Here is a 25,595-nt window from a genome sequence, read left to right as displayed (position 1 = left end):
CTACTTTTAGTAAAGATAGCTTTGTGTTGCCAATCAATAGATATTCCCCCCTATTGTAAGCATATTCTATTCATCAAATGCTTTTTGTTTTAAAAATCCTAAGAGCCTCTGAGCTGAAAGTATCTTAATTCAGCAAGTATTAAAATGCTTCAAAATGCCACTGTGTATCAAGTAAAGCATCCATTTAAACACTTTGCTACATTGAGGCAAAAACTCAACAACACAACCCCAGCTAATGAAAACAAATCACTTGTGACATTTTGTGACATATCAAAGCAGGAATTAAACCTGGTACCCTCAGCAATCTTGGGAGGCAGATGAAAAAAACCTCAGTCCTCTTTGTGGCTTGCTGTATTGGCAAAGAACATATAAACTTGCTTGCTCAGAACAGGAGACTAAGGAATGAAGCAAAGTTATTGAAGTTATTGCTCCACTGAGCCACTTGAGTCCTTATCTATGGCCACATAGGTGTTATACAAACGCTGGGTATCTCTAACAAGCCTATGCCACTCAAAGAACATCTATCCCAGATCAGCAATTAGCAGAATTCAGTCACACTGGGAGCCAATTTGCACTGTATTTTAGGGAAGCTTGCACTTTCTCTTTCAAGCTGCACTTTTAACCCATCCACAGAGCGTCTATTGCTTTAAAGTTCAAATCAACTCACCAACAAATTAATTACTTGCTGGTGAGGGGCTTGGAACACAAACCCTGTGAGGAACCACTGAGGGAGCTGGGGGTGTTCAGCCTGGAGAAAAGGAGACTCAGGGGTGACCTTATCGCTCTCTACAACTCCCTGAAAGGAGGCTGCAGCCAGGTGGGGCTGGTTTCTCTCTCCAGGCAGCAACTGACAGAATGAGAGGACACGGTCTCAAGCTGTACCAAGGGAAATATAGATTAGATATGAGGAAAAAGTGTTTAACAGAAAGAGTGATAAAGTACTGGAATGGCCTACCTGGGGAGGTGGTGGAGTCACCATCCCTGGATGTGTTTAAAAACGACTGGATGTGGCACTCAGTGCCGTGGTTTAGTTGAGGTGCTAGGGCTGGGTTGGACTCCATGATCTTGAAGGTCTCTTCCAACCTCGTGATTCCGTGATTCTGTGAACCCTGTGGACAGAAGTATCTTGGGGTTCACAGAGTTATTGTAAATAGATACTTCTGGATACAAATCTACAAAACTAGCTCTGCGGGATTAACCTGATGTCCATTTAGGTCTTATACTCGGGTTATCCCAACAACAGGGCTATAAGGCTTGGAAAAGAAATGTAGCAGTAAAAAGAATCATGGAAGCATTTCAGCATTTAAATATTCTCTTGCAAATAAATTTTTCATAGCAGGAAACCTGCAAGAGTACACTGTCACACTAACAGTACTCTCAGAAAATTAAGGGATATCAACTTTTACCTTGGGAAAGAGACATACAGTCCACTTCCAGAAGCAAACAGAAAAAGTTGTTTTATACCCGCTATTATGTGAAAGGAAATCCTGTATTTAAGATACAACTAACCTTTGAAAACACAGAGAAAAGCAACACTAACACACAAAATTCCTTTAAGAATAGTTTATTAGAATACAGCTTATATGTTCAACACTAATACAGTATATAATCCCTGTTAAATGTTCCTTAGGCACACTTGGAAACACACTGTGAATAAGACTTGAATAATCAAGAGGATTATTTAAAATATATATGTGCACTTCAGAGGCTACTGTACAGGAAGAACTGCTTCAGGGATTTCTGCACTCTAAACAGAAGATAATTTTTGAAATTTCTAAGTAAGTAGTAATGTAAACTAATTTTTATTTTTAAAGAAAGTGCTTCTAGTATTACTACTGGGTTTTGAAAACTATAAAGTCTATTAAGTCTATTTTCTTTCCATTATGTAGAAGGCACTTAAGAATAAGTCTCCACATAAAAACCACTATCCAGCAAACCTCAGTAAGTCCACTTTATAAACAAGTCCTTGTGTTCATTAAATTTCATTAGGATAGTTCCTATGCAAATATACACATATCTAGAAGGTAACAGCCATACCACACTTTTATAGTGCTTCAAATGATACAACCAATATCATGGAGACTTTGGTCAGAAGTGGCAGCTCAGAAATATGGCTAATTTAATTTTAATACTGCCATTCTGATCTGACTTGCTCAGAGCCCCAGAAAGGAGTTTAGCATGCCAGTACTTCTGTTTTGTGAAGCAATTTGGAGGAGAAAAGGTCTTTCAATATTGGGCAGAACATAAAATTTTCTTATTAGTTATATGAGAAGAAGTAATTTTTTTCCTACTGAAACAGATTTTCAGTGTTTTAAAATTCACGCTAACATTATGTAATTGTGCTCCTATACTATTGCTACAATTGAAAATGATCCTGCTCTCTTTTTTTTTTTTAATTTCCTTGTATCAGCATGAACATTTATGCAACCTGCACAACACATCAAATGGCAGCTATCTGGACTAAATCTAACCTGAGTTTATTTTAAAAAAGTTTACTTATCTGATTAACTCATTTATACAGTTCACTGTCCATGAATGTTGGTGGCTGCCAAGTAAAGTCAAACCAATGGGGTGCAGCAGTTATCTTTAGCATTAACTTAAATGACCACTCAAAACTACTTCAGCTACATACCCAAGGTAGAATTCAGGCAAACAATTAATGCCAAGTAAACAGATGTTATTATGATTGGTCAGGAGCACTTGATGACAAGACTTCCTCATGTAAAAGACACCTTTAATCCTGCTCATAGTAAACAAAGGAAGCTTAAAATATTTGAAGCTCAAAAGGAATCAAATAAGGAGGGTTTTTTTGTTATTTTTCCTTGGAAAACTTTTACTTTTGACCATTTTATGTCTTCGGATTGCGGTTCCCAGAGCCCAGCACACCTCCAGGACAGTAGGACTTTTAATGTGAAGATACATAAAGGATGTATCACAGCTGAATTCTTAAAACAACAGCAGTATTACACCTGAAACAATCATCACTTGCCATCAGGATTTGTAATTTCACAGGTGCTCTACCTACTTTTAAACAGGACATATTTGGTGAGGGAGCCCTTACCCACTTCCTACCATCCAGTTTTCTGTATCCTGTTTTTTTTTTCTAAGCTTTATTTATTTTTTTACCTAATAATGTCTTCTGAACAGTACAACCTCTATATAATTATTTCATTACCTGAAAAGCTTGTGGCTTTTACCATTACTTCTTTAACTACCTGAAAGGAGTTTTAGCCTCTTCTTCCAGGCAACCAGCGACAGGATGAGAAGACAGGGCCTTAAGCTGTGCCAGGGAAGGTTTAGGTTGTACATCAGGAGGAATTTTTTTTCACGGAAAGGGTGATTAGATATTGGAAGGGTCTGCCAAGGGAGGTGGCAGAGTCACCATCCCTGGAGATGCTGAAGGAAAGCCTGGATGTGCTCTGGTCCAGTTGACAAGGTTCTGATCCATCACAGGCTGGACTCAGGGATTGCAGAAGTCTTTTCCAACCTAATTGATTCAGTGATTCTGTGTGGCACCATCCATCAGGCTGCAGAGTAACAACATCCTCCTAGAACCAAACAGAAGAAAATAAGACAAGAGAACATCATTACCACCTCGATGTCCACCCTATGCCTGGCTTTAAAGCAGACACAGTGTAGCACATATACAGATGGGAAGCAGCCCTGCCCTGCTCCATTCACCCCTCTGTGAGTTTCCTCAGGGAGGGAAACTAAGGAAAACTTAGCCCCAAATGATCAGAACTGTAACAATGAGGTTGGCTGGCTGGCTGGAGACCTGTGGCTGGTGACCAGGAGCTGTGAGCAAAGAGAGGGGAGAAACCAGTCGTGGAGTTAATGGGGGAATGGGAGGTACTGCGCTTGGAGAGTGGGGGTTAGACGAGAGAACTATGTAGGCTGCAAATACATGAATGAAGAAAAAGAGATGATGTGGCAGGAGAGAGCAGGGAGACCAGGCTGACATGAATAAGCTGGACTGGAGAAGAAAGAGCTGTGGAGGAGAGAAAAGAGCTTGTCTGTACAAAAAATGTTATGATCCCCCTCCTACACTGGGTTCGGAGTGGCCACGGTGTAACACACGCATGCTGTGACATGTGCAGGCACACTTGGTGTCACACATGAGCACACGGCATCACACGTATAGTGCAACACACACACATGCTGCAACACACATGTGGCGTTACACACATGGTGTAACAAGTATGCACATGGTGTAACACACACACACACACACACACAGAGTGTAACACATGCGGTGAAACACACCCATAGCATAATGCCTACACAGTGCCACACAGCCACACCTACGGGGTGGCACACATGGTGTAACAAATATGCACACGCTGTAACACACACACACACACACATGGTATGACAAATATGCACACACTGTAATACACACACACAGTGAGATGGACACATGCATAGCATGATGGACCCACACACGGTGGGATGGACACATGCACGGTGTAAGGGAACATGCATGGTGCGTGACAGACACACGTGGTTAACACATGCATGGTGTAAGGGACACACGCTGTTAACACATGCATGGTGGGATGGACACATGCACGGTGTGTGACGGACGCACGCCGTTAACACACGCATGGTGCGTGACGGACACATGCCGTTAACACATGCACGGTGTAAGGGACACACGTGGTTAACACACACGGTGTGACGGACACGCTTGGTTTAACACACACACAGCATGACGGACACATGCACAGTGTGATGGACACGCGGTTAACACACGCACAGCATGACGGACACACATCGTTAACATACGCATGGTGTGTGACGGACACATGCACAGTGTGATGGACACGCGGTTAACACACGCCTGGCGTGATGGACACACGCACGGTTAACACACGCAGGGTGTAAGAGACACATGAGGTTAACATGCACGCTGTGTGATGGACACGTGCCGTTAACACACGCACGGTGTGACGGACACCCGCACAGTGTGTGTGATGGACACACGCCATTAACACGCGCACGGTGTGACGGGCACACGCGCCCTTAACATACGCACGGTGTGTGAAAGACACACACGCCGTCAACACACGCACGGTGTATGACGGACACGCGCCGGTAACACACTTGGTTTAACACCAGCACGGTGTGACGGACACACACAAGCCGCTAACGCACGGCGCAATTCACACACAGAGCCCGACACCCGGCGCATGCGCGCCCCCGCCGTGCCCGCTCCTCGCGCGCACGCGCAGGGCCGTGCCCGCCGCGGGCGCGCGCGCGGTGCAGTGTGGGAAGGAGGTGGCCCCGGCCCGGCGGAGCGCGGCGCTGAATCCTCCCGGCCGCTCACAGCACTGTGGAGCCGCTTCCCGCCCTGCCTCCCCTCCGGCCGCCGCCACCTCCTCCTCCTCCACCCCACACACGCACCCTCCCCCCCCCGCCCCCCTCCCGCCGGCCCGCCGATTTAAAGGGGCAGCGGCGCCGGCCGGGGGAACCATGCCGAACTTCTGCGCGGCGCCCAACTGCACCCGCAAGAGCACCCAGTCCGACCTGGCCTTCTTCCGCTTCCCCCGCGATCCGGCCAGGTGAGACCACCGCGGGAGGGGCGGGCTGGGGGAGGCGCGCCCGGCTCTCCCCCTCAGGCCCCGCCGGCGCACAGCGCTGCCAGTCTGAGGAGACACCGTGCGGAGAGCCGGCTGCCTTCCCCCTGCCCGCTCTGCCTCTCCTGCGCCTCCCTGACCGCGCCTGCCTCCTTACCCGCGGGGCCGGCGGGCGCCCGGACCGCCGATGGTGCCTGCGGAGGCCGCGCTCGCTGCGGCGGGGCGGGGCCGGGGGACCCTCCGGGCGGTGGCGGCGGGAGGCGGGCGGGCGGCTGCGCCTGCGCCGGGGCCGCGGCGGCTGAGGCTGCCGCCCCTCGGGGGAGTGCCGGGCACGGTAGCGGCGCCGCTCCGGGAAGCGGAGGGAGGAGGGCACCTGTCCCGGACCGGGGTGGGGCTGTGTGTGGGGTGGTGCAATGGGGTGTACGGCTGAGACATGTGGGGCAGCCTGAGGGGTGCCGGAGCCATGGGCTCAGGTAGGGGAGCCCTCCCCGCGCAGCCTCAGCGCTGGCTCAAGCAGTGAAAGGTCCATCAGTCCTGCTCGGTGTGTTTGGCGATGAGGTGTGTGCGTGGCAAATGGGACACTCCTGCGACGGGAGGAACTGTCACAGGATTGCTGGCGTGGTGGCAAAGCGTCATGACCGACAGCAGAGGTGATGGCAGAAATTCCCAGTGGGGGAAAAGCAGGGGTGGTGTATTGGTAGAGCAAAAAGTGTGTGAGTGGGAGACACTGGAAAATGCCATGAAAAATAAATAATGTACTCAGACATAGAAACCCCCATGTAAAGCTTCACCCTTAAATCGAGATGACCCTCTTCAAATCACTTGATTTAACATGATGCTCACAATACTGAAGGGGACATAGGCACAGAGCAATACCAGTTACCTCTTTTTGAACAGTCAGTAGTTAAAGCTGGCCTTTTCATTATTTATACATGATATTTACTTCCTTCTTTGAAGATGCTTGACCTGATTTTTGGAAAAATCGAAACCCCGTGGGAATTATGCGTATGTAGTATTTCCTAAGGAAACAGACCCTCCAAGCAATTTCAAATGAAGATACAAAAAGCTTATATAGGTAGTAGCTGCTCTCTAAAGTTGTGATTTTGGATATGTTATGAAATTCTCTTGGGTGAATGCAAGGCCTTGCTGTAAAGGTTGCCCAGACCTCTTGATGTCTAGTACATGCAAGATATGTAATACAATCCATATTCTATATGATTTTGCTTTAATAAGAACTGAAATAAAATTGCTTGCTTATGTACTCTTATTCTTTCATTTTCATTATTTGCTCTTACTGTTGTCTCTTTCTACCATCCGTCCTGTGAGACCCTTAGGATCTCACACAAAGGAATGTCTGCAGTTTGTTTGGAATTTAGGAAAATTGGCAATGTCTCAGCTTCAGTCTTAATTTGTAAGAGGTCCATGCTGTAAAATGTGAGTCACATCAGGCTGTACAGAACTCCTCAGTAGATGACAGTTTGCTGTATGAAGAAAATACCCTCTGCAGTTTATAATTTTTTTTAATGGAAGGACATTTTGAATGAGTGTTTCCCATGGTGGCAATGTGGAGAGGTAGTTAAAGGTGTGCTACCAAATGATTACATTTTAAAGATTACTTTTTTTAAAACTCTATTTTATAAACTCTAGGATAGTTTGGGTTGGAAGGAACCTTAAAGCTCATGTCATTCCAGGCCATGGGCAGGTCCACCTTCCATTAGACCACCTTTCTCCCAGCCAACCCTTGGAACACTTCCAGGAATGGGACAGCCTCAGCTTCTCTTGGCAACCTATGCCAGGGCCTCCAAACCCTTCCTGTAAAAAATTTCATTCATGTATCTAACCTAAATTTCCCCTGTTATAGTTTGAAGGCATTTCTCCATGTCCTGTCACTACAGTTCCTGATGCAGAGCTCCTCTCCTCCTTCTCTGTAAGGCCCCTTCAGACACTGGAAGATGCTCTGAGGTCTCCACACAACCAGGCTGAACGGCCCTGACTTCCTCATCCTGTCTCCATATGGGAGATGCTCCAGTCCTCTTGCCAGCTTTGTGGACTTGGTCCAACATTTCCATGTCTGTCTTTATATTGGGGCATACTGTACACAGTGTTTCAGATGGGGTCTCACAAGATGGGCAGCAGGAAGGAGAAACTCTACATAAACTGTGGAAAGCGAAGGGAGACGACCCATCCTTTGATCAGCATCGAACTCCGATTTATTGATCCCACTTACACACTTTTATAGTGGTGTTAATTAAGCTTATACATATTACAAAACCCGAGCTCATCATTGGCCACAGATTACACATTAACCCCTCCTTTTGTTTTCAATACCTGTGGTTTGTTATTGAAACCAAGATTTGTTTTCTCACCCTGATATGAATGGTTCTCAAGGCCTCCATGTTTGTCACTTTTGCTTTCCCATACCTTATCCAAGGACAAGATATTTACTTGTTATTGAAGACAGGCTTGAGAACTCTTGCTGTTTACAGAAACGTGCCTGGGAAACAGGCTTGAGAATTAGCTGGTTACAGCTGCCTTTTACTTTTCCATCAGCTGTATATTTTCATGGCCTTTTTTCCTTCAAGCCATGTCTGAGCAAAATTCTCCAACAATAAACTGTTTATAGCATCTTTGTACTCTTAAAAACAGTCAGTGCCAAAGATGATGTTCTAGGTTCTCTAGAAGTTCCCCCCTTAATATTTTGCAACTTTCTGTCCAAAGTTGATTATATATTCTATTTTACCAAGAGCATTTAGAGACTGATAAATCTGTGCATCCTTTTGGTTTACGGACTTGAGGGTGTTTTATTCTGTGGGCTGGTCTACAGCAGTCTGCAGATGGAAATGAAAATATGTTCCTTGTAGTGCTTGCTCCCACTTTTGTAGGTCAGACTGGGATGGTGAGCAAAGTGCATTGTCCCAAAATGTTATTTGCACTTGGCAGGTTGCAAAGGGAAAGCTAAAAGTAAAGTTGTTGTAATACATCTTAAAATAAATTTTAATTTAAAAAAATCATTGATGGTAAATGCATAGTCTGGGTAAATTGTTTCTACTCCCTTACTGTTTTCAGTGTTTCCATAATAGCTGGTTAATTGCCTTTAATGTTTTCCCAGTTGAGTGCTAAGCAGTTCCAGTTAGACATTCCAAGTCTGATCTTTCAGGTGTTAGGAAGTCAGTGAGAGCTAACCTGTTAAGACTACCTGCTTTCATTTTGGCTTCTTGAGAAGATAAAGGGTTCAGAGATCAGCCTTTGGAGAAGAGCCACCAGTATTTGATGGGTGGCATATTGTCTTTTCATATCAAACTAGTGTAAGCAGCCTCAGCTACCTCCATAAGGTTTACAGTTTTATGCAGTCTAGGCAGTGATGCTCACAGTAAGGTATGTTTGTTTAACTCTCGTCTGTGATTGTGACTCTGTTCATCATGGTGGCTCAAGTTACAGCTATGAGTGAGCTGAGCTATGAGTGTTTGTTTAGAACAAAATACTTCTTAAACAAAGAGATGCTGTTCTGCTGCAGTTCACCAGTAGTTAGGTAATAGATACTCTAGCTGCAACTCAGTAAAATGCCATTTCAGCTTCCATGAGATGTCAGCAGATCTCTGAAAATGTAAAGTTTGTGACTGAAGAAAACCTTCTGAAAAGCAAATGAGCAATGCCTAAGAGGTATGCAGGAAACTTTCCTGCCTGACCATTCAGGAGCCACCCTGGGAGTCCCTTTGCACAGCCCTAGACTTTACTTGCCATGAGCAAAGCCCCCATTCAGGCCAGGGGGCTCCAGCCTCAACCCTGGGTTCTGGGTTTTCTCTAGCAGTCTCAGATGTCTGGTTCCTTTCAGCACTTCAATCATAATGTGGTAACAGCTTGAGCTGATGCCTGTGGGGATTGTCCCTGAACCAAGAAATCCCTGGGCTTTTATATCCCTACAGTCTCTGCACCCATTCTGTGAGTGCTGCCCTTATGTACAGCATTATTCCAAGTACAAATATAACAAAGCCAACAGCATTACCATAGGGTAGAGTGCAACATACCATAGAATAGAGTGCAACATTATAGATTCCAGAGCACAAATACTTTAATTATTACCAATAAAAAATCACAATCAACTGGTTGGTCATCCACTACTCGTTTGATGTGGGAATGGTGTATCCAGTTTCCTTACCTAAAATTTACAGCAAATAGTATATGGCAGTATATGGTCCTTCCTATTTAACTTCCAATTTGGATTTTACTGAAAATACCTTAGTTAATGTATGTCATGTAGCTGTATTTTGTTTTATTTATTATTTTGTGTGACGTTGTCTCCAACCATTTATTTTCTAAGAGGCTGGTCCTGGATATAATTCTCTGCCAAACACTGTTCCTGTTGATGACCACTGTAGAGGCTGGTGAGAGTTATTTCCAATATCTTGCTATCCCATAGTACTGCTCCTAAACTCCAGGACTTTTAAAATCTACCTGTCTAAAAGTTTAAGCAGTTTTATTGTTTCTTTGTTTCACAGGAGCCTTTGGTGTGAGCTGGACAGTGTACTAAAGTGATTTCTCTTGTAAACTTGGTAGCTTCCAGCAGCACTTGTGTTTCAGTTCCAGTAGATGCATTCTTTTCTGCTGAAGTAAAGAACTGTGGTTCCTTCAGTAGTGTAGAGGTATGATGCTCTCCAAAAGCTAATTTAGAATTAGGATAGTTCACTCATTAATTACATCTCCACCAATTACATATCTCTTCCTAATGCAAGGTAATTCAGCCTCTTGGGCATTCACCAAGGGTTGTAGAGGTTCTGCTTTATGCACTCCAAGTTTCTCATTCCTGTGTAGCCTGTGTGTCATTTGCCATTCGTGTATGAGGATCCATTGGAGAATGGGATTAGATCCAAGTTCTCTAGAGACTGATCATGCATATCTCTCCCTGTAGGTGGCTGAAGTGAAACGCTACCTGAGCACATCATGGTGCAGCTCACTGGGAAGGGAATGGGAAATAAAGTTCTGGATTAAAAAAAAATCTCAAACTAATCTGTGTATTTAAAATAATTTATTCACAACGATATGCTCTCCGTGGGGATGATACTTGTGAAGCATGTTTAAGAATCATGTCCATTTCATGTATATGTGCTTGTTGGGTTACTTGGACTTAAGTTTGCTCCTTTTCATGGTAATTGCTGTTTCTGCTATTGCTTTTAACATAGGGATTATTCCCTGCTGCTACAGCACCCAGTTGAGTTGAGTAGGAAGACTCAGGGCAGTGTTGTGGATGTAGGTTTTGCATAAGGACTTCACAAGCTCCATAAGCCTGTCTTCTCATGCAGAAATAGTTGAATACTGAAAGATTTGATAAAAGTTAATACATAATTTTATTCAGAGATCTTTCTAGTTGCTTCTTGGATAATACCATGCAGAGCTATAGTGGGTGATCTCAGGGGTCTGACTTTGTTTTTCTTTGTTATTCCATTCCTCAGAGAGTGTTCTGTTTGGAACCAAACTCACAGTGAGGCTGAAGGGCTGAATTCAGACTCAGATGGAGTTTTTAGGTTTGAGTTCAGTCATATAAACTGTCATCTCCTTTTAGTCCTGTAGCTCCCTGAGAGAATGTCAACATTTCAGCCTTTGCCATTAGAGCTTCCTAAATATCTAGAACTCTGGTTGCTGATATGCTGCTCCAGTGGGTTGAGAAGCTTGGTGCCCATGTCTGATCCATGATATAGGGGAAATAGGGGAAATTTAGATCAGGTATTGGGAAGAAATTCCTCCCTGTGAGGTTGGTGAGGCCCTGGCACAGGTTGCCCGGAGAAGCTGTGGCTGCCCCATCCCTGGGAGTGCTCAAGGCCAGGCTGGATGGGGCTTGGAGCAGCCTGGTCTAGTGGAAGGTGTCCCTGCCTATGGCAGGGCCTGGAACAAGATGGGCTGTAAGGTCCTTTCCAACCCAAACTGCTCTAGGATTGTGTACTTCGGATCCTCAAATGGGGCTCTGAACACCAAGGGCTCATGTGCTCAGGTGATGCCTTAAAGGACCTAGAAATAAAACAACATACTCCTGAGATAATATTAGTATAGGAGGTAACACAGAGGCTGGTCTTCATTGGAGGCCTCCAGGGGCAGATATGGAAAAATGTCCACAAAATGCCCACCCTCCATGGGGTGAATACAGTTTTAAAAGTTTAGCAAATCAGCATAATTGAAAAAAATCACCAATTAGAGACATAAGAGGTGATGCCATTTCCCTTGGTCCAACCTTCTCTGAATCCTGCCTGTGCTCTCCCCGCCTTTCTCCTTTGATAGGAACTAAATGTTTGTGAAAATGTGTCTTGAAGAGCTGGTTTTTGGCCTTGGTTCCCAGAGAGAGCCAAGATAGGCTTGGAGTAGACTAGGGGGCCTTGGAATGTGGGTTTTTTTCTGCTTGGAAAAAGGTAGGGTAAAGTACTGGGGAAAACTAACCACAAATAGAACAATAGGCTACAAAGTTACAAATATATGTGTAAGAATACAGAGAATATATAAAAGAAAACAGGCAAAATAATTTGGTATCACAGGCAGTGTTTACTTCAGCACAAAACGCAGCAGCCACAGCCAGTTTTTGTGCAACTGTTGAAGAACTTTGTAAGGAAATGATGCCTTGAGAGGCCACCTAGAACAGAGGCTAGACTGTGTTAAAGGAATAAAGTAAGTATTTATTAAAAAGGCCTTCAAAGGATACACCTTGGGCAGTACAAGAGCCTGGCTGAGGCTACACCCATGTTGGACAAGAGGTCACACATTTTCACACTTTTGTAAGTTTTGGTCCATTTCCATATTAGGTTTACTTGTCCAATTACAGCTTCAGGTGATGAAGTCCCATCCTCCCAGATTGCTCTCCTCAATTTGCTGTTGTTTGTACTTTTTGGGCCTGAAGCTGCAATGGTGTCCTTGGTTCTCAGGCTGGAAAAGCTTGTTTTGTCTAACTAAACTGTGAGGAGGACTTGCTAACACTTTATATGAAGTTCAGTTATATACTAATGCAGTACAAAATCTGGATAATATGAAAGCTAAAGTTTAAGGCATCAGGAGAGGACTATTGGGTGGTTAATGAAATCTGTAAAATCATTTTTGAGTAAGCCCCCTCTGAAGAGCTGGTGGTATCTCTTGTTGTCACTCATTGATCTGATCCTTGACTATTACTAAGTACTAGGTAGTACTTACTGAGTACCTACTGAGGTTCTTTGGTTGGCCAAAGAATTCAGGTTGATGTTTGCCTGCCCTTGACAACTGTGTGCCAGTTCTGAATGCACCATTCCTGCCACCAGTTTGTGTTCCTGTGATTGCCAGATGGTGATTCAGGGGAATTAACATGATGTAAGGAGCTCTGGCTCTGCTCTCCCTCAGTGTTTGTCAGCATCCCTGAATCACTGAGAGAAGCAGGTAAGACCATGGGGTCAGGCTCTTTCTCTGCACTGAAACCTTCCCCACTAACTATAGAGGAGGCTGATCAGCCTCTGTGGTCACATTTAATGAGTTGTTTAGTAGTCAACACCCACTGAGAAAGTCTGAGAGCCAGAGGCAATGTAATTTACATGCTACAGGTCTCCCAGTTTAAGAGATTGTTTATATAATTTGATTAAGTGAAGAAAGCTCCCCTGTTCTCTTTTTGGGGTGATTGCACTGCCAAGATTGCACTGTTGTGCCAAAAAATCAGATATTTTTAAACATTGTTTTCTTTCCTTATTTTAAGTCATTACTAAGCATACTGTGTATGGATCTCCAAGAGCAATATTAGAAATTATTTTGATTTATGGCATTTGCTATCACTGTTATTTTAATATTTTGCATGAGCAAGAAATTGAGCTTTGCAAATGGTTCAGCCAGCAGAGATCAGAATCAGATTCTTCTCTTTCATCTGCACAATTGCCCTTTACTGAGCTAAAGTAGAGGTGAATCCACTCAGACCTGTGATTTTCTCATCTGGGCTGCCCACCTAAACATCTGACAAGACGGCTTTTGTTCTTATAGTTGTTTTTCTCCCTCCTTACTGCTATAAACCATAATTTCATGTTTGCAATCAAAAGAAATAGTAAAATTGCTTTCTTCTAACTTCTAGCAACAGAACAAGTAACTTTGTTGCTCAGAGAGTGGTGGCATGTACCCCATTAGGGGAAGCTGAAGCTCACTACTGTATTTGCATCAATTACTGCAAGTGGTTTACTCACCAGAAGAGGCAGTCTCTTGCATACCTAAGTGGAGTCCTGTCAGTAAAGGAAATATTTCTTTATCCTTGTGGTATCTCTTGGAGAACTAGTCCAAAGCAAAAGTAAATACATGTAAAAAAACATATCTAAGGAGAACTTCTGGAGTGGAAGCACTGTCTGTGGAATGGTTGCTTTTCTATTGTTATTATTTCACTTTCATAAATTTACTCTAAACTCCCCCAGTGACCACAATAAATAAGAAGAATACTATATTTTGAAGGGAGGTGGAAAAGACAGCTATCTTAAAAACTGCCTAGAAAACGTTATGACTTTAGACTACAAGCACAACTCTTTGGTTTTTAATTTTTCCTTTTAAGAGCAAATTCTTTAGAATTAAATTGTTAAGTTTCATGAGCACCTGTGCTACAATCTGCTCTGTGTGTGTGTGTGACAAAGGCAAGAATATATTAATCAAGGGAAAAGACTCCTGAATTTGATGAGGTAATGTTGAGTGGTGAGCAAAAGTAGAAAAAGTAGTTTTTACAAAAATTTGATGGGATGTTCCAAAGGAAGTTGTAAAGAACTTTCCCAAGTCTTGTATCAAGGTCACTTGCACTCACCTGTGCTCCATTTTGAGTATGGTTTGAATTTGTAAGGGATTTTGTTTTATCCTATTACCTATTTCTTCTCCTTACATGCAGATGTCAGAGATGGGTAGAGAACTGTCGAAGGGCAGATTTAGAAGATAAAACTCCAGATCAACTCAACAAGCATTACAGATTGTGTGCTAAACATTTTGAGACTTCTATGATATGCAGAAGTGTAAGTAAAAACAAGCATTTGTTTACTGCATCTTGCAAAATGTGATTGACATTTTTCACCAGAATGCTGCCTTTTAATCTTTGAGCTCCTGGGTAATTCGTCCCTAGGAAAATTAATTTCTTAGTCTTAATTGGGATCACTGCCATTGTCTGGGGTTCCACACAGGCTCTCAGCCATTGAGAATGATAATAAAGATGAATAGTCAGAGGAGAGAGAAAAAATGGTGTTCCTGGCAGTTTAATGTGTTAGTTGAATACTGTCCCCACTGCAGTGCTTTCCTTGTTTCACTTGTTTCACTAGAGATTACAAGATTATATAAATTTATTGGGTGTAATTTTGCATTTCTCTAATTATTTAAACTTATTAATGTCCTGTTCCTGAAGAGTGTACATGGTGTGATTTGGTTAAATTACACTCTGTTGTGGCCATAAGATTTAAATACTCTTTACATCTGTCAAGCTATAATTTCCTGTTACATTTTCATCCAGCTAAGGTCAAGGCACTGTTTTTTATTAATGAAGTAACAGCTTTCAGTTCTTTTTGTCAACAATATGATTTTAACAGCTTGCATAAGAGTAGGAAAAGGTGAGATTTTGTATCAAGTTTTCATTTCTAGGCTGAATTTCACTCTGGTACATAAGCAAAACAGATATTTTAGTTATGAAGGATAATTAAAATATGCAGGTCAAGCTCTGAAGTCCTAGTGATATTACACGTGATGAGGTCTCTAATTAGCCAGCATCCCTGAAAACAGATGAAAATTGGAAGTAATTATGACTCTGAAAGGAAACACTATGAAGATGGGTTTGTTTGAAATGTATTTCAATCTAATGACAAGATGACATCAGTTACAATTTTGTACTTGGTAGAAATTAGCCAGGGTAGGCAACACAGGTTTACAGTGTATCCAAATATAACATTTTACTTTAAATGTTTTTTTTAACTGGGAGCACTTACATGGTCATCTAGAAGTCTTTTCTTCTTTTTTTTATTCACAGATAAATTTTCCCTCAATATGATCTTTCACAGTAGTGCTTGGTGGACTTCATAGTTCTACAAAAAGAAGCAATTGAACATTTTCACAACTAAGTGTTTCCAGAATTGTGAAATAAGTGATTAAACCTAAAACACAGTAGTAACAAAATGTTTCCTTTCTGATGCATAAATGTGTTTTTATCCAGAATGTTTATTTTTTTAAAAATAAATTAATATTAAATATTAAAATTATTGCACACAGGATCTTTGATACAGAGATAATGGGGACAAAAAAAAGGGTTTGTAGTTTGGATTGGAGTTTTCTGTAGTATCTGTCTTCCTATTTTCAGTGTTCTCTTGATATCCCTGAAATGTAAATTGCATAGCTTAGCTTTCTCTTTGGTAACATCAAAAAGTCAAAGTACTTTAGAATAATAACATAAACAAGAAAAGAAGGAGAGGAAAAAAAGGGCACAATGTGTGGAATTTCTCAAAGAATTCCCTAATGGAGATGTCTGTTTTCTTACAGAGCCCATACAGAACGGTTTTACGGGATAACGCTGTGCCAACTATATTTGATCTTACAAGTCACCTGAACAATCCTCACAGCAGACATAGGAAAAGGATAAAAGAGCTGGTAAGTTTTTTATGTAAAATTATTGGTTTATTATTAAAAGAAAAGACGACGAGTAAGTTAATGTGAAACTTTTACACAAAATGTGAAATAAAAATATTTAGTCACTTGAGTGTTTGTATTTTCTATGCTGCCTATTCCTGTATTGTTTTTGTTGATTATAAGTTAAAAGCATGATAAAAATTTTATCTAAAGAAGTCTTGAAGAAATAATCTGGAAAATTAAATGTGCTGGTCCAGAATTGATTCTTTCATCCACATCAAATGTATAGTTTTCTTTTCCTTGTTACTGCAATGCCAACTGACCACAACTGAAGCTTGATATCCCAAAATTCTCGCTGCATATTGATCGTGATCTTTGGTTCACCCATTTAACTTCTGAAATCTGAATCAATTCAGACATGCTTGTTTTAGCTTATTGTTGTGAAAAAAGGATGCATGGATAAAATCAAGATTGAGAAGTTTTTTGTGGGATTGTGTCTTTTGTGTCATTTGGGGGAGACAGCGTCTCCATGGTTAGAAGTATACTGACAATTAACAGGAATTCCACTCATAATCTCTTTTTATACTTGAAAAATTGCAGACAATTTCTAAATACTTCTTTGTGAGTTTGGTTGCATCTGTTGACTGTTAATGGAGTTAAAGATGGTTCTGTCTACTGGCAGCACATTACCAAATTGCAATAGAAACTATTTAATGGAATCTATTTACTAATGATTATACATATTGAAGAACCTCCTAATACAACTGTTGTCATGTAGTTGGTAGATACATGTCATGGCTGTAATAAACTACCTCAAGAAACCTCCTGGTGTTAAAATTTCTAGCACTTTTTGGCAAATGTTAACTGGTCTCATCTACAGTATTTGTATCTCATCTTGATATGTTAATATTTTAAGGTCACATGTTAAACATTGTCATCAATATGAGTTCTTTTTGTTTTTTTAAGAGTGAAGATGAAATAAGAACATTGAAGCAACAAAAGAGTAAGTAATCAAAATAATTGAGGTAATAACTTTATTTCCTAAGGCTGATGAGGTAATGCAGGACTCATAACTATTAGTTTATATATAACTATTAGTTTATATTAGTTTAGCAGGAGGATAATTGACTTCCTTCTTGATTCAGCCAGCCAGTCTAAATTGTTTCCAAAATACTCATTCACTTTTAAACTGGAAACATTCTTCTCTGGAGTTTGGTAACTGAAAGGTACTGGGCAAGTAAATGTTATATTTTATTTTTGACACTTACAGTATTTTCATTTTGTAGTTGACGATGCTTTTGAACGGAAGCAGGCAACTCAAGAGTCAAATGAAAACAATGAGCAAAACACTGTCTCAGAGGAAGGAGGGGAAGAACAAGAGGAAAAAACTGTCCCCTTAACACTGGAAGAAAGAGAAAACAAAGATTACCTTAAATCATTATTTGAAATTTTGATCTTAATGGGTAAACAAAATATTCCATTGGATGGCCATAATGCTGATGAACTTCCAGAAGGCATTTTTACTTCAGATAACTTTCAGGCTCTACTGGAATACAGAATAAATGGTGGTGATGAAGTTCTGAGGAAACGATTTGAGATGACTGCAGTCAACCTCGAGTATTGTTCAAAAACTCAGCAGAAACAAATGCTTGAGATCTGTGAAAACTGTATTAGAGAGGAGACACTGAGGGAAGTAAGAGACTCACACTTCTTTTCTATTGTCACCGATGAAGTCGTGGACATAGCAGGAGAGGAACATCTGCCGGTGCTGGTGAGGTTCGTTGATGAGTCTCACAATCTCAGAGAAGAATTTGTAGGGTTTTTACCATATGAAGCTGATCCTGAAATTTTAGCTGTTAAGTTCCATGCAACTATTACTGAAAAGTGGGGTCTAAACATGGAGTACTGTCGGGGTCAAGCCTACATTGTCTCCAGTGGATTTGCTTCTAAAATGAAAGTTGTGGCTACAAGACTCTTGGAAAAGTATCCGCAAGCTGTGTATACGCTGTGTTCCTCATGTGCCTTAAATGTTTGGCTGGCAAAATCTGTTCCTGTTGTTGGCGTTTCCATTGCATTAGGAACAATTGAAGAAGTTTGCTGTCTTTTTAATCAGTCTCCACAATTACTAGTAGAACTGGACAACACAATTTCTGCTCTTTTTCAGGACAATAATGAAAAAGGTAATGAGTTGAAGAAGATCTGTCGTTCTCAGTGGACAGGCAGGCATGATACTTTTGAGGTATTAGTGGACCTCCTGCAAGCACTGGTGCTGTGCTTGGATGCAGTGAGCAGTGACTTTTCTGTCAGGTGGAACAACTTCATTGTCGGTCGAGCTTTTGTACTTTCAAGTGCACTAACAGATTTTGATTTCATTGTCACTATTGTAATTATGAAAAATGTTCTGTCTTTTACAAGAGCATTTGGAAAAAATCTCCAGGGACAAACATCAGATGTATTCTTTGCAGCTGGCAGCTTAACAGCAGTATTGCACTCTCTGAATGAAGTGATGGAGAATATTGAAGTTTACCATGAATTTTGGTTTGAGGAAGCCACAAACTTGGCTACAAAACTGGATGTACAAATTAAACTCCCAGGAAAATTTCTCAGGGCACAACAGGGGAACTTTGACCCTGATATGACATCAGAAAATTACTACAAAGAAATCCTAAGTGTCCCAACAGTAGAGCATATTATTCAAGAACTAAAAGATATTTTCTCAGAACAACATTTAAAAGCTCTGAAATGTTTATCATTAGTGCCCTCTGTCATGGGACAGCTCAAATTCAACACGTCTGAGGAGCATCACGCTGACATGTTCAAAAATGACTTGCCCAATCCAGACACACTTTCTGCTGAGCTTCACTGTTGGAGAATCAAGTGGAAGCACAGAGGAAAAGATATTGAACTTCCAGCTACTATTTATGAAGCACTTCACTTGCCTGACATAAAGTTTTTCCCTAATGTTTATGCATTGCTTAAAGTCTTGTGCTTACTTCCAGTGATGAAGGTGGAGAATGAGAAATACGGACTAGGACGAAAGCGCTTAAAGGCATACCTGAAAAACACCTTGACAGGGCAAAGGTCAAGCAACCTTGCTTTGCTCAACATAAACATTGACATAAAACATGACTTAGATTTGATGGTGGACACTTACATTAAACTCTATCCAGATAAAGTGGAATTTCAAGACTGTATTCCTTCGAACAATTCTGAAGTAACAGATAATGCCTAACTTTTTAAGCTCTAACCAATCTATAGAAACAGCTTCTTCTTAATTAAGTTTCAAAGCTGGGGAGAAAAACCGGTGAAATCTTAAAAAATCACTGCAATTGTGTTTCCATTTTAGGCCTTGGGCTGAGCAAGCTGTGGTCAAAGACCTAAATTATGTGGTGTTAGTCCATACTAAATGTGTTTGGCAAACAAAATCAAGCCTGACACAAGCCCATGCTCTTGGCAGAGGTGCTTTTTACATCTGATTGGCTTAACTAGGGGCTCTTTTACTTTATTGCATCGTGGAAAAAGTACATTATGATTGTAGATCTGATGGGGCTGTTACATATTCACCGATTAATTAGGATAAGAAAGAAATTCAAACTATTAAAAAGAATATAATCTATTTCAGTTCTGTTACTTAGGATTTTTTTAAAAAACCCAAACTTTTAAGGAAGTCTTTGATGTATATTTAAGTGGCATTTTGGAGAATGGATTCAACTATTGCACGATGCCCATGCTGTGGACAGGTCTCGGTGTAAAGTGAATGTCAGTGATATAGGGGTACGTTTACGGTTTTGTTGGAAGAGTCAACCTCTTTAATCTCTTGATGACTGTTTACATTCCTTTGTGTCAGACACAAAACTTTTTTTCTTTAGGCTTAATAGGCATGGCAGGAGTATTTAAGTTTTTAAAAGACACTAAAAACTTAACATTTATTCCACAAATGTTTAAATCTGTTTGCTCTGCCCCAACTCTGATGCAAATGCCATCCATATTATGGTATGTTTATTTGTAAACTCACTCTGGAAAGATGAAAATAAGAGTTTGTTGTTTGTCTAGAAGTAAGATTGGAAATATTGCTGTTATTTTTGGTGAGAATGAAACCTTTTTGTACAGTTTATGGAAATTTAAAATAAAATGTGAATTGCTTTTTACGTAGCATTGGATTTCCTAGTAAAGCTGCGCCTCTGGAAATGTGTTCTGTAAAGGTGCCTTTTTATTTTAGCAATTTTTTCTTCATTATTTTTGCAATTCTAGTGAGCAGCATTTTCTGAAGACGGAGGAAACTGTGTGATAGTACCACTGATCTGCATGTTCTGCAAGGTTTTTTAAAGTATTTTGAGATAGCACCAACTACAGTGCTTGTACTGATAGAAGATCTGACAATCAGGCATAAAGAGATTAAATTTGAAATGGTTCAAAAGTAAAGTTTTGCAGTATCTGATAAATGATGGGTTTATAATTTATTTATTGAATCAAACATCAAAAATCAAATGGCTTGGGTTGAAAAGAACCTTAAAGCACATCCATTTCCAACCCCCTGCCATGGGCAGGGACACCTTCCACTAGAGCTGGCTGCTCCAAGCCCCATCCAACCTGGCCTTGAATGCTTCCAGGAATGAGGTATCCACAGCTTCTCTGAGCACCCTGTGCCAGGGCCTCACTGCTCTCAAAGCCAAGGATTTCCTCTGCTATCTAATGGAAAATTTCCCTCTTTTGGCTAAAAGCCATTCTCCCTTGTCCTGTCACTACAGTTCCTGATGCAGAGTCCCTCTACAGCTTCCCTGTAGCCCCTTCAAATACTGGAAGGCCCTGTGAGGTCTCCAGACATCTTTCTCTTCTCCAGGCTGAATTCTCCAGGCTGAACAGCCCTGACTTTCTTGTCCTGTCTCCATATGGGAGGGGCTCCAGTCCCATTACCAAGTTCATGTCCTTATGTTGGGGGTAGGTGGGAAATTGCAGTACTTTTATGTACTTTGCAGCTGCAGTGAAAAAGGCCCCCAGCAAACAGCAAATTGAATGATTCTAAAGAATATGAGTTTGTAGTGCTCTAATGTAGCCAAAATAATAAGATCAAATTTGGAAAAAACCCCACCTTTTCTAAACATTTTCTTTCCAGCAGTATTTGTATATGCTTTCTGACATACTTTCATGTTAGTGCAATTCTTGTCTCAATAGTAAAAAGTATTTCAGCTAATAGCTTTCTCTGTTCCCCTCAATATATGAAAATTGCTGCCAAATCTTGGTTAATGCTATAAATAAACCATTTTAAAATTAAAAGTCATATGGAAAATTGGCTCTTTTTAAAGATTATCTCAATTACAATTTTAATAAATAAAAAAATATCTCCCATCTTGGAGTTGTGAGTTCCCCTGCTAAACACAGCAACATGGTGGTCATGACATCAGAGGTCGTGAGCCCTCTGTTAGTAAAGTCAGGTTGGACGAGCCTTCAGGCAATCAGAGAAGGAAAATTTGTATCCAGTACCACAAAATTGGCCAAAAGAGCTGAAGACTGCTTTCTGACTGGGTTAATGAGGCCTTTCTAACCAGTGCACTGAGACAAATTGAAGAAGGGAAGTGCAGTAAAACTGCTAAAGTTACTAAGTGTCTGCTGGAGCTCAGCTGAAGACACATGCTTGTGATAAGCGTTGTTAAATAGCTGGCTCAATGTTTTGGTTTTGAACTGCCTTTCACAGAGATATTTAGCTTGTCTGTAATAAATCTGGAGCTCCTGAGCTCCTGATTTATTACAATTTGATTTGTCCTGTTAGGTGAGGAATCTCTTGATTTTTTGATACCTATAGGAGTTAGTCTGAATAGTGATGATTTGGTAGGATGCTGAAAACTAAAAGAAGGGAGATCAGGATTAGATGCTGGGGGAAATTCTTGTCTCTGTGGGTGGTAAAACACTGGCACAGGTTGCCCACAGGAGCTGTGGCTGCCCCATCCCTGGAAGTGTCCAGGGCCAGGTGGGACACAGGTTGGAGCAACCTGGTCTAATGGCTGGTGTCCCTGCCCAAGGCCAGGGGGGTGGATTGAGATGGTCTATAAGGTCCCTTCCTACCCAGGTCATTCTGGGATTCTGTGATTGGTCTGTGATGTGGAGGAGCAAAGGCATAGCAGGTTGCAATGATAGGTGCCTCTTCAACAGGAGAGGTTTCTGTGGAGGAGAACAATTTACTGAAACTACAGTGTTTCCCATGTGATTTCTAGGGGTGCCCAGAAAGAATGCAACTGTAGTGTAATCCAGTTACACAATTTTGCTACAGCAGGTCTGAGAGTGATAAAAATGTGTCTGAAAATGAAACAATCACTGAAGATAAACTTGGATTCTGTTTTGTTGAACAGATTCTGGAGACAGGGAATTACAGTTTTTAAATAGTCTGTCAATGCAGGGCAGCGTATATTTCCAAGTTGTATGTGAGGTGTTTACCTTAGTTTGACCTGGCATTTTTGCACAATCTGTGCAATGAAGTAATTGGTCTGTTACAATTAGTGTAAGTATTGCTGCTCAGATTTAATTTTTATTGAAAGAAGACTTCCATAGCTGCTCAGCCTGTTGTGCTCTGTGAAAACAATGCTTGTTTTAATAGACAAAATGTATTTCCTTTTCCCATGCACAGAATTCCTGCTAGAAACCAGTATTGATACTTTGAAAAAGAGTATATATCATTTTGTCTCTTATAGTGTTATTTCTGTCATTGTCTTCAGAAATCCTATATCCACTTGTTCAGGTGCCAAGGTTGTGCTGTAAAGAAGTGGAGGAGCAGAACCACTTATGGATTCTAGGTGCAACTATTCTGTCTTCCACAATCACTTTCTGTGCAATACTGCAAAATCTCAGAATGGCCAGAAACATCCCAATTACTCTTAAACAGAGGAAAATAAATCTCTTTATTGCATGTTTCAAGAAACAGCCACTAACCTAGAATAAAAATAGGTGTTGTCCCAAAGAAGCTTAACATTCTGTCATCTCCAGACCTGTAGTGCTCTCTACTTTCCCTAAGGAAAACAGTTCCAGCAAGGAATAGGGATCTCCCCAACATTTTGCCTAAATGTAATTACTGAGACATCAGCAAAAAAAAAAAAAAAAAAAAAGGGGGGGGTTGGAAGTTTTAAACACGTAGTTTCAAAACATGTAACATGTGCATGCTCTTTATAAGGTTTCTTTACTTTGAAAAATAACACTGTTAAATAGAATTCAGTGTGCATGTTCTGTGACACAGTAATTGTTAATTTGGTTTTTGCCATATTGTGCAGTGTTTCTAATTTTTTATTTTCCTGCAGCAAACTTGCTTTTTCTAAAAACCATGCCAATGGGTCTTCTGTTTAAGCTGGCAAGAGTTATCCCTGGAAGTGTCCTTGCAGTCAATGTGAGTACTAGAGCAGTTTGTTCAGGGAGATTGAGAAGCAGCAGTGACAGAGTGGATGTCCCTGTAATCCCCTATTCCTCTGTTTTATATTGTCCCAAAGTTAAATATATCAGTGAGTAAACTGGCCATGTGACTGCTCATGGGATCTTAAGAGTAAAGGATATTCTTGAGTTGCTCCCAATGCCCCCTGCCCCCCATGCATGTTAGCTGACATAAATATCCTGGGAAGAAATTTGTTTTCTAATTGTAGAATTTGAGGTACAGAGTAGATGATGGCTGTTATTATCCCCCAAGGCCACCCAAGCACTCTACAGACCTTCCTCAAACCCTCATGGCCACAGGCTCCAAAGAGCAACACTAATAAAAAATATGTTATTAGCATACATAGCATTAGATGTATTAGCAACACTAATAAAAAAGATGAAAACATCTAATTAAAAGATGTTTTTCAAAACCAGTTATTTTATATAGGTGCCTACTTGGATTCTTGCTATGATACCATGCTCTCAGCCTGGCACATGGAGTCCCTGCTGGAGCCCAGGCTTCCCTTAGGGCACCCAAGAGAGGGGCCTGTGGCAGCTTCAGCTTTATTAAATGGTGCTAAGAAACACTGATTTACATTTAAAAATGGAGATTCCTGTGAAAGCCAGTGCTGGAGGCAGCTCAGTGCGTCTGCCAATAGTTTCAGGTGTCTCATGGCATCTTTTTCACTCAAGAGGGGACCGTGGAGTCTCTCATCATCTGTGGCAGTCTACAGATGGAGCTGTAGACTGCTGGGACCACACACCACCGTTAGAGTGAAAATTCAGCTTGTCACCTCTTCAACCAGCAAACATCTGAGGATCTTGGCAAAGGAGGGTCTTTCCTTGCCTCTGGAAGAACCTATAGATCAGCAAGAGAATACCCCAAAACATGCATGACCTCCAAACCTGAAGGTGATTTCTTAGCAAGTAGATTCTGATAGCCAGGAGTCTGCAGAATCTGTTGTCACCAGGACACAGAGACTGAGGAAGAGAACTCACCAGGACCTTGGGGTTTTTTTGTTCCAGTCTTACTCCTGGAACACCACTTCAGTCTTCATAGCTGTTTCCTACGTAAGCATTTCCTGGAAGCTCCTACTGTACACAGACACTTCTGTACAGTAAGCCTTTCTATCTTGATGAAGGAAACATACTTGGGAACTACTGGAAATGGATTTGGGTCATTAGGAAAGAGGGAGAGGGATGGGGAGATACGTGAGAGAGGTCAAGGACACCATTTCATTGGCAGTGTGATGCTGGAAGCTCTGTAAATTCTGTACCAGAACAAAAATGGAGTCCTGCTCTTCTTCATCTCCACCTGCAGTGGTGTCAGTCCTGATTCTTTGCACCCTTCAGGCAGGACAATACTGCAGAACGTGGATGCGGTTTTCCATCTGAGAGTACAACATTCGTCTTGGGAAACTTCAAGGAAAAATAAGTGCTGAAAATGTAGACACAGACATTTTCTCTCCTATTTGCTTCCCCAAGGTATGCATAAACTCCTGAACACCTTGCTGGTGTGGTCCTTCAAGTCTCACTGGTCTTCTTTTCTTCCACAGCTGACTGATATGCAGAAAGCTGCAAGGAGGACAGGTCTTTTTCCACATCTAGGTGCTAGTTTTCTGTGCCTGCATGCCCCATAGTTTTGTGCCCAACTTGCTGCCCTCTGAGGTCATGCATTTTGAATGTCAGTGTTCTTAGCTGCCTGTGTTTTACATTTCCCATTTTGGAGACCTACTGAAAGGCTGTATGTGTTTGAAATTGTTTAGCACTACTGCTCTCTGGAGCTTGAAAGGAGCTTGAAAAGTGCAAGCTGGAAAAAAAGGAGCTTGACTGCAATGTAGTCAAAGGCAAGAAAGAGCACAGACTTTGAAAATTTCATTCAGGAACAAACTTCAGCATCTGAATAGAGCACTGGGGCTATACTTGTTTAGCTACCTTAGTATTTAATTTCATTCCCCAGGTGGCTTTCTGTAGATACTAGGAAACTTAAATCTTTCCAAGCAATTTCAAAGTTTGCCTTTTTGATAATCCACTCATTTTAATGGTGGATTGGAGAATAGGAAAATC

At 41.3% G+C, this 25,595-nt stretch overlaps 1 protein-coding gene and 1 long non-coding RNA gene across 4 annotated transcripts; one reads left to right on the top strand and one right to left on the bottom strand.

Annotated features, from left to right (window-relative positions):
- Window positions 1-1,548: 1,548 nt before the first annotated feature.
- Window positions 1,549-5,834, bottom strand: LOC132069738 (uncharacterized). Its single transcript, XR_009417813.1, has 2 exons — window positions 5,734-5,834; window positions 1,549-3,548 (listed from the first exon to the last, which is right to left on the bottom strand). It is a non-coding gene; the product is annotated as an uncharacterized LOC132069738 (long non-coding RNA).
- Window positions 5,296-20,578, top strand: THAP12 (THAP domain containing 12). Of its 3 annotated transcripts, none has more exons than XM_059466155.1 (5): window positions 5,296-5,561; window positions 14,425-14,545; window positions 16,050-16,157; window positions 17,103-17,139; window positions 17,423-20,578. In XM_059466155.1, the coding sequence occupies exons 1-5, from the start codon at window positions 5,473-5,475 to the stop codon at window positions 19,366-19,368; spliced, it is 2,301 nt and encodes a 766-aa protein (XP_059322138.1). In that variant the 5' UTR covers window positions 5,296-5,472; the 3' UTR covers window positions 19,369-20,578. The 3 variants fall into 3 exon arrangements, with proteins under 3 accessions (XP_059322138.1, XP_059322139.1, XP_059322141.1); XM_059466156.1 differs by lacking the exon at window positions 5,296-5,561 and adding an exon at window positions 6,004-6,226; XM_059466158.1 differs by lacking the exon at window positions 5,296-5,561 and adding an exon at window positions 6,008-6,651.
- The last annotated feature ends 5,017 nt before the right edge of the window (window positions 20,579-25,595 follow it).

This window comes from Ammospiza nelsoni, chromosome 2, assembly GCF_027579445.1.
Source record: "Ammospiza nelsoni isolate bAmmNel1 chromosome 2, bAmmNel1.pri, whole genome shotgun sequence".
Taxonomy (NCBI): Eukaryota; Metazoa; Chordata; class Aves; order Passeriformes; family Passerellidae; genus Ammospiza; species Ammospiza nelsoni.
This window is presented reverse-complemented; position numbering and strand designations above follow the sequence as displayed.

Bases quoted from the DNA above. Each gene is read 5' to 3' on its own strand.
- THAP12 (XM_059466155.1), top strand. From the start codon at position 5,473: ATGCCGAACTTCTGCGCGGCGCCCAACTGCACCCGCAAGAGCACCCAG. The intron at 5,562-14,424 runs GTGAGACCACCG...CCTTACATGCAG, and splicing joins TTCCCCCGCGATCCGGCCAG to ATGTCAGAGATGGGTAGAGA. The intron at 14,546-16,049 runs GTAAGTAAAAAC...GTTTTCTTACAG, and splicing joins CTTCTATGATATGCAGAAGT to AGCCCATACAGAACGGTTTT.